General features: G+C 39.7%; 1 protein-coding gene across 6 annotated transcripts in view; it reads right to left on the bottom strand.

The window, feature by feature from the left end:
• LOC104967500 (muscleblind-like protein 1) overlaps positions 1-15,954 on the bottom strand; it is a 73,948-nt gene that overhangs the window by 17,783 nt on the left and 40,211 nt on the right. For all 6 annotated transcript variants that reach the window (XM_010796972.1, XM_010796977.1, XM_010796971.1 and 3 more), the window contains one exon: positions 4,006-4,176. In XM_010796972.1, the coding sequence (XP_010795274.1) occupies positions 4,006-4,176 (171 nt within the window). The remainder of the gene's footprint in view (positions 1-4,005; positions 4,177-15,954) is intronic.

Below are 15,954 nucleotides of genomic sequence, written 5' to 3'. Positions count from 1 at the left end.
ATGAGCAACAATCTGCTTGCCTTTCCTTTTTGTTGTTGGCAATAAACGCCACGCAGTTGCTTGCATTGTCTTTGCAGAATTCACTGCACAACAAAAGTATGTTTTGCTGGGTCAGCTTGAAAGGGTTAATACTGTATGAATTAATTTAGAATACAATGCACTGTATGAATATAAACATTGGGGAGGGCAAATGTGATGCAATTGATTTGAATATATTTCAATATTATTGCATAAATCCTTATCTTTCTGGGATTTAGGCGTTTTGGGCATGAAGGGGTTAATATCTGAAAATGCTAAAAGTTTATCAGTGGACACCCTGCTGTACTCCTATTGAATACACATTGGAGAAAGTAAATTGGGTGCATTTGATTTGAGTATTTTGCATGAAATCTCATAAATCCTTATTTTTCCGGGATTTTGGCGTTTTGGGCATGACGGGGTTAATATCCAAAAATGCTCAAGGGATATCACTGGGCACCCTCCTGTATTTTGAAGATGTACCCCCAAGCTACAAGAAACAGCAGGAAAAAAAAATCAGATGAAACAAGGTTCATCCAAAAATCAGGCTTTGGCTCCTGGACTAATAGTGTATGTCGACAGTTTTTAAGTAGGATCGTAACAGAATACGTGTTTTTGCAGGATCAACTGTAAGTCCCCTCTCCCTCATCCTCCACTTTGCACCAAAGCACAATGGGTAGCCTTCCTTTGGATGTAAAGCGGGTAAATATTATGTTGTTGTGAAGGAATCATGATGACACAAAATAATGCAGTCTAACACAGAAGCTCAAACCCAATTGAAAAAATGAGGTTTACAAAACATAATAAACTCCCACTAGTATACAAGTCTACTGCGTAGTCAAAATAACCATAAAGTTAAATCATCGCCTTTGTAACTGTTTACAAGTATGCGCTAAAGTTCAGGAAGATACAATATATTGCAGGGCTTTTGTGTATCAGACTGCATGAGCTTTACATTGGTTTACCTAAACTTAGAACTTAGTACTGTGTTTGATTATTCTCCCCTTTCAATCGTTAATGCCACATTTGGATGAATAATATTTTATTTATCGTCACTACTTCTACTAGCAATAATGCAATTTGATCGTGATAGCAGCTGAGAGTTATCGAACCAGTGACTGTGATGGTAAGGTGAGTTTTATAGTTGTCTGATTGAATGTCTGTACTGAACAAGTGCACCAGATCTCTACTTTAAATCTATCAAACATAACCATTTTGAAACTTTAGATTTATTGAATTGCCTCATTATCTACATTGTGGACACTTGTCACTGGTAACACCCTTCTTTAAACCTTATTTCGACACTTTTTCCACCAAACAAGTAAACCAACAGTGACTGTAGGAGTGAGTAAAACAGTACTGTAGATAGATGTCATTGTAAAGTGGGCTGTCCACTGACAATGACTGTAATAAAAAGCAGCACCAATACCATCACTCGCAGATAGCTGTAATGGACTCTAATTACTTCACCCTCTGCACAGTTCCATGCATGAAATAAAAACACTCCCCTACACCCGTAGAGGGAGGGTTGACAGCTTTAGACAAAACAATGGGAAAGCAGCCGGTATAATTGGTAGAGATACTGTGGAGGGGACAGGAAACTAAGCTACGGACACAGGGGAGGGATGGAGGAAGAAAGTCTGATTGTTGAAAAGGCTAGTACCGGGTCTTAGCCTTGGTTCCCTTTGCTCACAAAGTGGCTCTGTTTTCTTGACTTTTCTTTGTGGTGTATGTCTAAAGAACTTTCTACTCCCTGCTGGAGTCATATCTCTTTCACTTTACCTACCTGTCTTTACTCTGTTCATTTATCTCTTCCTGCCTCCCTCCTTTCTTCTTCTTCTGCTCTGCCCTTCTCTGTCAGAATGTCTTCCTGCTCCTCTCCTATCCTTACTTTCTCTCTCCCCATGACTTTATATACATATGCCATCTTTAATAACTGTAATATATACCGGGCTGCTAAATCCTAAGAACTGCTACAGGATTTGATTTGTAGATTTTGTTTTTTAAAATTATGTAACTTTTTTAGGTTTTTATCTTTTATCATATTGTTTATATATATTTCTTAGTACTTTTTAGCATATTGTTCATTATATTAAAACTTAGTACTTTTTTAACGCATGTAAGATATGCAACACTAAGCTCTCTGTGGCTCTTTCCTGCTGTAACGCTGCAAATGTCCCCTCTGTGGGGCTAATAAAGGTATTCTGATTCTGATTTAACCAGTTGAGCCCCGAGCCTGTTTTTCAGGCCTCAGACTCGAAAATGACATTCCCAGAACAATTGACTTATATATCTTCACTTCTAAAAAGGGTACATTTATAATATTTTTTCTCAAAGCAATGATAAACCTGTGAGTTGGATGTAAAAAAGTCAGAATCAATACAGTTTGTTTTTATTTTAAAGTAAATTCAGATTGAACATAGTATAAAAATGTATTTATAGTGTCCGTCCAAAAAATTACTTATAGTGAAAACCACCCTTGAATGATGGGATAGTAGACTAAAAGCTTTAGGAATCCAAACTATTACATATAATGAGTACCCGGTATCCAGATTGATGCGAAATAAGTGACATTTGACCTTTTTAGAGAGATTTAGAGAAAAACAAACAATTATGGGGTCATTTGGGTGGATTTTCCATTTCTTTGGCCCCCCTCGGTCGATTTTGATGATTGACACCTTTTTAACCGTTAGAGCCAATCGAATCGAGGGGAAGTTCCTAAAATACATCTAAACATTACCCATTGGTGAATAGAGTGAACAGAATGCCCAAAACCGGAAGCTGTCATAAATTCTAGTAGCTAGCAGCTTATATGAAATCTCCGTTATTGACATAAAAATGGAATGATGGATTGTCAGCAGTCATTTCAAAGTGACAGACACATTGAACACAACCTTTGATCAGAAAACAACAAAGATAAGACGTTTTTAGCCGTTTTGGCTCCGTAAAGCAAATTTTTGTTGTTTGTTGTCGTTTCGCCGCGAGTTCTGATCATTCAGTGATGATACTTATACGTCTGGAATCTGTGGAATCTCAGTTTGCTAATCCATATCTTGTTTGTGCAGATCCGATAAGTAATAAGGGTATTTTAACAGTGTATTTTCTGTGCTAAGCGCGTCAGCATTTTTTCGCTCAGGGCTAATTCAGAGCCTTTGTTATTACTCTTTTGTTTAGTTTAGCTAAAAATTGTTAATATTGTCTGATAGCTGAGTTTCTTCCCGTTAAGTGGGTATGACACATTCACAGTTTGTTAAATATTAAGATGCCCTCAGACGATGTTTCTTGCAAGATGTTGTTTTGCCCCCACCCGCGGGGCCGTAGGGTTTAACTTGATAAACAGAAAAGGAAGGCTTTGCCGTCCAAGGGAGATCTATTGCTTCTTTAAACCCTTTCATGGCTTCCCCTCGGTTTCTCTCAATGGTCCTCTCAACTCAGCCCCTCTTCCCTAGATAAGGGTGATAAGCCATCAGCTGAGTGTGGATGTGCGTGTGTGTGTCAGCATGCAGCATCTGAAGCTCTTTTGAATAGTCTGAGAAAAATTCACTCCACCACTCTAACTTTAGCATAAAGGGACAGAGGTGAAGACAGAGGAATTACTTCAAGCCTGACTGACAGGTCTCACTGACTCTGTAAGGTTTCATGGATCGGGGAAAGATTCATTTGAACTGGCTGACTGGAGCTCCGGCCATTACCTTCAGATTGTTGGAGCATGCAGCACAATCACAAAGCCATTTCTGATTTACTGCAAGTGTGTGTGGGTGTGCATGCATTGATTTGAGCGTGTTTTGCATGACGGAAATATCATACTTTATCACTGTATATAAACATTGACGTTTCATGACTTAATCTTCCAAAGTTGTGATCATACTGCACTGAAACTTAAATGTAATAGTTGAAATGTGAAGTGTTTTATACATCATTTTTGCAGGACAAAAGTCAAATCTATATGTGTTCATGTTCATGTGAGCTGTGCATGTGTCCTCTCACCACTTGCTGTAGCTGTGTGCCGGGCATCATGGCATTGGCAAGCTGCATCTGCTGGGCCAGCATTGCCATGTTTTTCTGCTGGATAAGGTTGTTCCTTCCATTGATCTCCAGTTGGGTCTTTAGGTGGGGAGGAGGATGCAGGTACTTACAGTTCTCCCTCGAACAACGGCCCTGATGGGGTGTGGTAGGAGGAGGAGGAAGTAGGACAGAGGTGAAGAGGATAAAGGAGGGAGGGATAGAGAATATAAAGGAGGGATAGGGAAATAGAGACATGGAAAGAGCATGATTAGAAAAGCGTTTCCTTTAACTGTTGCCTAATGTAAAGAAGTAATGAGCCTTGACCAAATTGGCTGCCCTCCGATTTAGCAGGCTCTGACCCGACATCCCTAACATCTGGGCCTGCCACTGGCTTTGTCGTAAAGAAGACCGATCAGCTCTGCTTTCTCTTCCCCCCTCATAAACCTAGCTCTGCGCTCGCTAACTTTCCCTTTTTTAAGACAAATTAAATATATTAATAATGATAATAATATATTTATTTATATATATATTTAATATATTTAATTACATGTTTTAATTATTTTTATTTTGAATACACACCATTACATTGTTACATATTGTGAGACATTTGTAGTTGCTTACAATACAGACTGCATCAAAAATATTGACAAAATTAAATATAAATCAGCCCACAGAGAGTACAAATATTGGCATTTTCTGGAAATGAAAATGTCAGAAATGGACTCAGCATCCTCAATAACCCCGAAAAACCACTCGGAAATTGTCCAAATCGGGCCAAGCCATCTTTTAGCTATTGTCCATAGCATAGGCTATAACGGTAATTAATGCTAATCAACACAACTAATTGTTCAATTTGCTCAACATAGCATCCGGCAGATTCTTATGTGCTGGAGACCTGTACTATACATTTCTAACATAAAACGTTGGGATACTCAACACTTCTCAGCTGGCAACCTGAATGCTGGTGCAACCTGAATGCTGGTGCAGATTGCGTAAAAAAGTAACTCTTATCGACTTTTTGCCAATAGCTCAATAGACGATGATGATACGTTAGGAAAATGCCTGGATTGACATCATTAATGAAAAAATACAACAACATATTTTTCCTGTTGATGGAGTAATCGATCAGTAGTCGACCAATGATTGTTTCTGTCTTTTCATATTCAAAAGGTATTTCTTCTTTATTTGAGACAAATTATGGTACAATGAAAGGAGGCACAAGTTCAAAACATTGGCAATATATATTTTTGTATAACCATAAAGACAAGAAAATAAAAGTAAAGACGAGCTTCTCAACTGAACTTCTGCTGAATTGTTGCTCTAACACAGAAAAGGGATTGTTTTGAATTTCAATTAGCCCATAAGACCCACAATCCTCTATTATTTCGCTTCTGAAGCTGTCCTTGTTGATGCTTGACATGGCCCTCAATCACAATTGATTTCTGCCCAATTGAGACGAATGACTTATCTGTCAATACTTAACATTATTTCAGAAAAGAACAGGCTGGAGAAGCAATGGCGGATCAACAAAAGATTGAAGAAGACTTACAATAAACAAACACATCATAGCACTTCATCTGATATTTTGCTAGTGTCTGTAGGCAGTGCAGTGTGGGTCTGGGTCCTCTGAGCTGTGGGCGATTATGTTCCTCCAGCAGCCAGCAGCCCGAGGGGAGTAGGAGGGAATGTAATTTACAGTCTCATAATGCCTGCGCCACTGAACACTCCCCCAGATATGTGAAATATTTTATATATCTCCTCCTCTTTTTTTGCTCTCCTTTTCCCCTTCATACCCTCTTGCCTCAATCCCCTGTACATTTCCATCCCCATACTGATTTTTTATTCTCCTCATCATGAATACAGAACAGTCAAGGTGCTTCTGTGATCTGTTCATGCAAACATGTTCACGCGTGTGTGAAAAGCTGAAGCACCCTCACTCTGCTTTTGTTGCTTCCACCCTTTCTTCTTTCTCGACTCAATCTTTGCTCGTCAAAATGAATCCTCCAATGCGTCTTTTCCTATTACTTCTTTATATTCATCTATTTTCAAGGGATGGGGAAAACAACCCGGGGACAACTACACAGTAGCACCTCCCATGGGGAATTAAAGATTGGCTGTCATGTTACAGTTTATCTCAGTGAGATTACCTGGTACCCATTTCTGCCCACTATGACACCTGCTTTCATAAGCCAACACATGCACTCTTCCTCTATTCTTCCCAGCCCCCCCTTATTCTTTCTCTATCTCGCCTCTCTCTATCTCTCATCTTATCTTTATTTCCGCATGCAGTATGTTCTGCCTAGCTACAGCAGGAAATATACTTTCTATTGGAGAGCAGCACAATGTCAAGAGTTCTTCCATTTTCATTGGCTGAGAGCTGAAAGTAATAGCACTCCCAGCATGCTGATTGGCCTATGAGGAACACATTAGCAGTGCTTACTCTTTCTACACCCCAGTGAGTGACTATTGATCAGCGCTAATTGGTTAATGTCTTTTGATGTACAATGCCACTTTCCCCATGGGTGACTAGACTCTAAAGGCCCAGACACACCAAACTGACACCAAAGAACACGTCCCGACGGACCCGATTGTTGTGTCGCCTCACGTCTCCTGCATCTTGGCCAACAGTCGCACCAGCCTTTAGCCGACAGCCTACAGATACAACATGTCGAATCGGTGGCGGAAGGTGTCGGCACGGCCGAAAAGACACGACGGTGCAGGACACACCAAACTGAGCAGGGCGACAGGACGCTAATCGACGACCAGACATCTATCGACGCCGAAAATCAGCCCGGTGTGTCCGGGCCTTAANTGGCGGCGGAAGGGGTCGGCACGGCCGAACAGACACGACGGGGCAGGACACACCAAACTGAGCAGGGCGACAGGACGCTAATCGACGACCAGACATCTATCGACGCCGAAAATCAGCCCGGTGTGTCCGGGCCTTAACAACTCCAGCTGTGAGTGTATGTGCCTGTTGGATTCACTGTGACAGTTGAAGGCAATCTCTTTATTGATTTGCAATGGTCAACTTTAAGGCAGCTATTCAATATGTGTGTTATTTATATCATTTCTTTATATCATTTTTATAGCAAATTTGACTTAGCGTCTACAGAATGTGTGGTATATTATTATTATATATCATATATCATATTTCTGATATTTTAACATAAGTCAATCTGTGTTTGTTATAGTGAAGAGCTCAAACCTTTTCAACTGTTATGTTTAATGCAACAACGTTTTTTAAATAATGTGGTTTGCACAAACAGCCCTTAATAAAGAAATTGTCAAATTAAAGGAAGTTTAATTTCCATCATTTGAAAACCCTTTTACTGAATTAATGTTTAGAAGTTGAATCAAAATAATAAATGTTCTTGTCCTGATATATCAGTTGTAGAATACCACAGTGGGATGAATTTGTTCATAATATAGTGCAATCTAAAATTGATTATTTTGTTCCTTGGGGACAGACACCACCAAGGTGAAATTATAATTAGTATGCTTAGAGTAATGAGGATTTCCCTCTGCATTTCATCAGCTGCATTCAGAAAGGTCAGAGCGTTCACATACTGTAGTCATCATACCCCTCTGTTTTTACCATAGCCCCAGTATCTTTTGCAGTGTTGTCTGAACAGTTCAATCCTCCATGTTTAGTCCCCATTGATCAGTGCCTGGGATGCTTATGTCCTTGCTTTCCCTTCCCCTTTTCTCTGCTGTTCACGGCTGTCTAAACAGTCTCAGAATAGGTTAATTGTGATCCTGTCTGATCCAAAGCAGTGCTCCCTCTGGCTAAAAGTGTTGACTACCAGACTCCACTCTTGTTGACTCTGTTTTAACTTCACCTGTTTGCCAGTCCTCCGCAGAGACTCTAATAGGCTAGCATACTACGTCTGTTTGTCATGCATTCTCTCAATGTTTCCCTCCCATCCTACCTTTCAGGTCATTGTCTGGACTGATCAGTTTTCCCAGTGAGCCATTTCACCAAACGACATTAACATCCTTTTAACATGTCAGGGCGAGGTTTTTGTGAAAGCCTTCACATACGGTATCACCAAATATAGACTCTGAAACTTGAACCTTATTATTTTGCCAGGTTTTGGCTCTGGCTCTGGCAAGGCATAGTTTCAGTTGGCAAACCGCTTAAAGAAAGTGAACCAGCTGTCTCAGTCCCACTCTTAAGAGTATGTGTTTGCATGTGCACACAGGGGAATGGAGCATTCTGCACTTATAAATCAACTTAGCCTCATTACACCAGATACCTTTCAGCCATATGTCAACTCCTGAACACATATGCACACACACTGGCAGGCAGGCAGGCACACTATGCACATAAACACAGACACACATTCACTAATTCTTACTTTGGGGTGACATAATGGTGTTTTTGTTATAATTGAATAAAACAAAAACACTCGGCAACAAATGTATAAATACACAAAATACACACATGCTTATACATGTCCTCACCTTGAATAAACTTTAACTTGAATAACATCGGCAGCCTTTCCACTGCAGTTTCAAGTTTCGCATGTGGCTGGTTCTGATTTTGGCAACAGCATGGTTTTATTCAGTATCACATAATCCTCTATGAAAAGGTTACATCAACAAGGCTGTCCAAAAAATACTGTAAGGCAGAACAGTTTGCACTTGATTTTCTTAACCCTTTTATCCCCACCCAAGTCGATAATTCTTACTAATACATTTATAACATGTACTCTTTTACATGTATTGTTTTTAAATGACAGTCTGTGAAGTCAGCTTACAGGTTGTGGTAAAAAGGCTGATCGTGATTTGGGAAATTTGCAATGTAAAATAGATAATGAAAGACAAGGTACACAAAATAAATCACATTTTCATTAAAGCGGTCATAACCTAAAGACACATTTTTACAAGTGTCTTAGATGCTGGTCATTATCATTTAGTCATCCTTTTATCCATCTATTCATTCATTCGTTTGGACTCAGAAAGCATAAGCTCAACTAGTTTATCCTGTTTTTTTAGGCTAATTATCTATTTGATTGAAATCATTGAAACTAAATAGTAAGGAAGACCTGTTGTTAAGGGTCTCAAAGTATTGTTGTTTATACCTTTGCTCCTATTTTGTGTATTTGTCTACTCCATACCACACTGTTGTCTGGAGTGAATAAAACTGAATTTGTACCCATATTTGCCTAATTTATGGTCAAGATACGTTGGATCACATAATAATGAAGTCATTGACTCGTTTTCTTTTGTGTGTGTGGTTTTGCATTGTGGAACTATATGATGAAAACCTGTCTTATTCGTAGCCTGTGATACTTTGGCAGCTCTCTGAAGAATGTGTCTATGGAGTCCCATAATAAAAACTGTGACCAAATTCCAGTCACGAACTGGCAACAGAGACAAAAACAATACCAGAAGAAAGGAAAGGTAGACAGTGAGAGAGGGTTATAAAAACAGAGAGGGAGATTAATATAAATCAAAGCAGTCTGTCTGGCTGATTTCAGCAGTCTCCACTGGCAGAAATCTACATCCACAAAGGGTTGAATGGCGCATATCTTTCCACTAGACTGTGTCCCATGTTCTCTCCAGTAATCAGTCATTGATTTGTAAATTATCATTTCATCTACCTGTCAAGAATGAGTCATTCCCATTTGACCACACATAATTCAAAAGCCTCTGATGTTTTACCCATTCTCTCTCTGCACACGCTGTGTCTCAGCTCCCTTCAGACTACCAAATACCGTGACCAGTGTAACAACTGTAGAGCTCGAGTCTGGACAGCCAACGTCCCATACCCTTGTGCTGCATTATTTATTCCGCCTCACCCTCCTGCTACCAAAGACAACCATCAGTCAGTAAAACGCCTTCTGGCTGATGGGAATGATGAAACTACATAAGCACACACACATTTGCTCTCTTGACCAAAGGTTCTTGTTGGCAAGCACACGTCCGACAAATTATGACATCAGACACAGCACAAAGAACGGCCTGTCTGAGGACTGAGCGTGCTGCCAGACTAGCCAATAACAAACAGACTCACCCACCAACATACACATGAATATAGCACATTTATTAGGCAATAGACATCACTGGACTAGTATGCCACATTTTGAAAGAAAACCTGAAGTCAACAGGGAAAAACATCCTGTGATCTTTGTCTCTTCTTTCTCCATCTCACGGTGTGCCACTGCTAATACTTGATGTTTTTAAGTCTCATTATCTCTTTCCAATCATTTATCAAATCTGGAACACCCCTTCCGAATTGGTATAATAGCCTGGATCAGTTAATGACTTTAAAACCTAATTTAACTGGGCTGAAGGAGAAGCCTTAGAGACAGTGACAAAGATAGATAAAGGCTCCAGAATCATAGACAATGATAGACAAAAGTGACACAGCACAGCTATAGAGACAGTAACTGAAATAAAACAGCTGATGAATCCACAGAAAAACACTTCTCAGAAAAAAGTGAAGTTCCTTTACGTCACAAATGACGCCAAGTCTGCAGAAAGCTTTTAGCCGTAGTGCTCAATTAGCCATAACACCAATTACAGCTTCCAAAAGCACTACTTAGCCTGGCAATGTGTTAGCATGCTCTAGGTGGATGCGGGAACAAAATCGTTAGCACAGGAAGCTAACGGTGAAGCAAAATCATTAGCTTTCATGGCTAATAACAGCACTCTGCCACCGTCAGCTGGGCTGTTTCTTCTTTGTTATTCACTTTAAGGCTATGCATGGCAGAAATGTCTGGTTCAAGTTACCCATGTTTAACTTGTATTTAACTGTTTTCCATGATTAGTTAAAGGATCAGTGAACTAAGGTGAATATAAAACAGTTATTTATGAACTTGAACAGGTATTCACAACTAACATTAATTCACATAAATTACCGGCCACTTTTGCTACCGTTTTTTTATTTTCCTTATATGACCTTCATTGTATGATAGCAACATAAAACTTGTGTCGACATGGTTGATCGCTGGTTTTCATAGCTGCATACCATAGCATTTTCTTCCCACTAGTTTTTAATATAGTCATAAATCATTTAAGTGCCAGCTGTTTTATTGTCACAACATACATTATTTAGTTATTCTCTTAAGCAAAGTCATTTCAGATTTCCAAAGGTGTGCAATACTCAAAAACTCCATCTCAAGCACTTCCAGATTTCACAGTGGTGCTGCCATGAACCGATAATGACTGTTGCTGAATGCTTTGGACGTGAACATCCCCCATTGTTAGAAAAGTCAGTTAATAGTCAGTTGTTATAATCCCACTCCCTAGACGAGAAGATAAGCACTATAAAACCAGATGGATTTGGTAAAAGTCATTTTTTTCATTAAAGTCATTTATTGGACTGGTCTTAGGTAACTTAAATACAAATTGTACTTATTACAAATAGCAAAGGAGACAAATTACAAAGGAAAAATAACAAGCTTGAATCTGTTAAATAAATGCAACTAAAAGATGACTACAAAATTAAACTAAAAAAGGGACCCCATACACTACATGCTTACACCGTAAAGGGTAAATCACACGGGTCAGGTGCTGTCCAAGGGCATAATAATTAGCTTTAAAAAAAAAAAGAAGTTGGTGGTAAAGGGATTAAATGTAATGCCAAAGTCACTGAGTCAGCAGCTGATCCTCCTTTTAATCTTTGCTTACCATCGTGGGAGACCAAGCTCCTATAATGACCCCGCTGCAGTCATATAGCAAACTTGTTCATTTATAGGTTGCTTGTAAAATCAGCTTGAAATGTAAGTTGAAAAGAGAGTCTCTACAGCTTATCTCTGTCTGTGTGGGTGCAATATAGGTGGCAAGTGTTGTCATGGCTCCTGTGGGAATGTCATTGTAAAATGTGTATGGCAAAGCCTCTAATTAGCTTTGCTCCTATTAGACCTACAACGCTATCTCCCCTAAAACACACACATACACACACACACACACACACACACACACACACACACACACACACACACACACACACACACACACACACACACACACACACACACACACACACACACACACACACACACACACACACACACACACACACACACACACACACACACACTGATGTAGAGAGCCACAGCCCCTGAGATCTGGCCCTTCTTCTCCATTTCTCTTTCAATTAACCCTCTTTCTCTATCCTCTTATTTGTTCATCTTCCTCTTTCCTTCATTCTGAACATAAGCATTCTCCATTGACATTATCTGAAGTTTTGTCTAAATAAGCTTTTCTCTTCCATTCAATGGCCGAAGCAGACCCATTAAAACTGCCTTAACGGAAGACTGGTCAATAGGCAGACAGGATTCAACAGCTTTTAGGCCTAATTATTTTCTGCCCATCTTTGTAACGCTCATTCTGCAGATATATGAGTCTGAATGGCTGCTGGGAATAGACCTCTTCTAAATCTCCCCCTTTTTTCACATCATGATCTTTCCCTAATGTCACTCTTTCCTTAAATTGCTTTTCACCCAATGTCATTGTGTGTTCAATCAAGAGATGGAGAACATTTAAATAAAAATCTTAATTTGAAGACAGAGTGAACAATTGAAGATGAAGTTGTGAATGAACAAAAGATGCTCACTGGCAGCTGCCTTTGGTTTGTACTGTGATCTTTAGCAGCTACTCTAAATGCATCCATGTGAAAACAAAAGACTCTGTTGGTATCAAGCACTCGGCTGATTTCAGTGTAAAAAACGCATGAGTGGACACAAACAACAAGACGCAGCCGCATGAGTGAACAGAAATGTGTATAATCACTGTTTTGAATGTTGATTTTAGGATGGATTCAGTTTCAAAAGATTCTTTTTTTTCTCCTGATTAAGCAAGTCAGTATGAAATGCATTCGAGTCATTGGGCTGGAATGTTTTGTTTTATACCACGTCTGATGACTCATGGAGGACGTGGCAGACAATCACAAGACCACACTCTGAAGCTCTCAACTCACAAAAAGAGAGAAAATTGTCAGACGGAAGTAGAGACATCTTTTGTTGGATGCACACATGCTACATTTCTGCACTTATACATAGTGTCACACACTCTCTTATTCTACTCCAACGAAGGGCGTCACTGTACTGGCATCAGCAGCTAGTGTCATTGCCGCGAGGTTAACGCAGATAAGAGAGGATTAGCATTCATTACTCCATAAAGTGATTATACCCATGCGCAAGCACACAGAGCAATGCTCAGATACACACAGACACTGGCCATTTCTTCTCCATAGCCATTTCACATTTTCTCTTCTACTGTATAAGACAAAGTATCAAAGCTAAAAACAAAGGGAAATTACAGTAATCTAGAGCTACAGCATGTAAACCAACAGCAACTTCAGAGCTGGAAGAAATTCTGCCTGACCCAAACAAATGAAGATAACAATTGATTGTTTAATTCATTGATATTTTCTATGACTTTTTTTTCATTGAAGACTCATCACAAATAACTGAGTACAGTGAACATGACATGTTTTTTGCCTCAGGACCACCACCACTGCATAGGACCATTCAGCAGGCACAATGCCATGTTCTCATAAAGATGCATAAAGAGACAGAAAGAAGGAGTAGACCTAGACAGAGTCATTTTAAGGTTAAGGATATATATTTTGGTGGTCTGTAGAAAAGCATGACAAAGTGTGTCTTAATTCCCTTCCACACACACGTACATAGACACACAAATACACTGTGCGACAGAGAAGAGGGCCATCATCACGTAGCGCCTTCGGGCTGCACACTCATCCACATTGATCTACATTGATCAAAGTTGGCTTGTACCACTTCAGCATAGAGCAGGGTGATCACCTTCCTTAAGCGTTTCTCATAATGGATTCATCCGTTGTCACTGAGGCCACTGATACGTGGTGCGTGTGTATATAGGAGCCAGATTATAATTTGCAAGAGATAAAGGTCAGAAAACAAATGTGGTTTAAAATTAAAGTGAGGTTACACTGAAGCTTAAATATGCTTTGCATGAATACTCTGGTGGTAATCTCTGTTATTTAGATTAGATATTTTGTGACATATAGTTCAATACACATTAAACACGAGTAGGAAAGCTGCAGTGAGAAAGCGCTCTGGCAGACTCAACACAACACAGCGGCTCTATCTCTCTCTGATGGCTGAGCCTGATACCGCTGTAATCCAGTTAAAGCCTTTTGAGGAATGACAATGTCCAACAGCAAGCCCTGCGACATGCACAATAACAATAAAGGGATATTACAGACATTCTTCAATCTAGCACGCAACAAACCACTCCTGTTCACCTCCACGCTGTTCTCCTCTGTTATTACTTTCTCTCCATCTGTCCATCACTGTCCATGTTACATCGTTTGATGTCTTTCCACCCATCCATCGTTCCCTTTCATTGCTGCATTCTCTTTTCCTCTTTAGCTTTAATCTGCCTGTTGACTCCACCTTCCTGTCTGTCAGTCTCTGAAGAGATCACGTTATTTGCCTCATATTAAATATCATGCTGATTCAATTACAGATGCCAGCATTTCCGCAACCAAATTGGCCTCTTAGGTCATTTACAAGAGAGCTATCTTTATCTTTGCATTTAACTTGCATGTTTCAGTAATGGTTGCTTGAAGATGGTCATTTAGGATTGATGTATCATCTTTTGGGAATGAGCATGCTAAACGCAGCAACAAACATCCGCTCCATATTGGTGATTAAGGATCAATATTGCATTGCATGGAGACAAAGTGCTGTTAAACAGTGTGGTTTCTGTTAATTCGCCCTCTTTTAAAAATGTGTCTCCCTCTCTATTTTCTCTCCATCAGTATCAGAATCAGAATACCTTTATTCGTCCCACAGAGGGGGATTTTACAGTTGTTACAGCAAATAGCCCAAATGTGCTTAATTTCTCTCAAGAAGCATGCAGAAGAAAACAAATATTAAAGATAAAAAAACTAGAAATCACACAATTTACAAAATACACATCCAGTACCAATAACAGTTTAGCGAAATATCAATCAATCAATCAATCAACAACTTTATTAATCCTGCAAGGGGCAATTGGTTATGAGCATGCAGCTTATGTCATGTACACAGGCAGGAACATACAGGAAGAAAACACACAGATACACCCGGGAGCACAGATATGGATCATTCCAATTTACACTATAAATAGTTCATAGCATCACAATAATAAACTAGAGAATGCAATTCCTGAAGAAATTGCTAGTGGGAATGCTTTATGCTGAAAATCTGACGCTAAACTGCTATGCTGAAATGTAATGTGTAAGAAGAAAGTGAAGAATTGAGATTGAAATGATACATGAACACTGGGGGCTTGAATGTGTGATGAGAGAAGAAAAGAACGTAAAAAGGCTTGGAAAAGCAGCAGAATATTTGAACTGCAAACTTCTGAACTAACTTGATGGCGAATGATCTGTCACCATGGCAACGGCATTTGATGACACCCCATAATACGCTTAGATGCGTTGATGGCTGCATCGTTACCAAACCTTTGAAGTTTTGGGGCGTTTGGAGCAGTTTCACTGAAGTTATGAGAAAACCGTGTTTCAAGGCGAGCATTGTGTTGCCATGGTAACGGCATTTGAAGAAATCTCAAAACTGTCCCGTAGATGTCTTCACGGCTGGACTGTTAGCACACATGTGAAGTTTGAGCACTTTTTGAACATTTTCATAGGAGTTATAGCGACATCATGTTTTATGGCGAGGGATGCGTTTCCATAGAAACGGCATATGGTGAGATCTCAGATTTGGCATAGAGCTGTTGAGCATGGACCGGTGATATACAAGTTGAGATTGAGGGCGACGATTGGACCGGTGTCCATTGCGACTATATAGGCAACATCGATGTGTTCATGACGAATGGTCTGTCGCCATGGCCAACGCATTTGATGACACCCCATACTCACGCTAGATGCGTTGGATGGCTGCATCGTTTACCAAACTGTGACGTTCTGGGCTGTTTGGAGTGATTTTC

The sequence above is a fragment of the Notothenia coriiceps genome, unplaced genomic scaffold, assembly GCF_000735185.1.
Source record: "Notothenia coriiceps isolate Sejong01 unplaced genomic scaffold, NC01 NC01_scaffold00037430, whole genome shotgun sequence".
In the NCBI taxonomy this organism is placed as follows: domain Eukaryota; kingdom Metazoa; phylum Chordata; class Actinopteri; order Perciformes; family Nototheniidae; genus Notothenia; species Notothenia coriiceps.
This window is presented reverse-complemented; position numbering and strand designations above follow the sequence as displayed.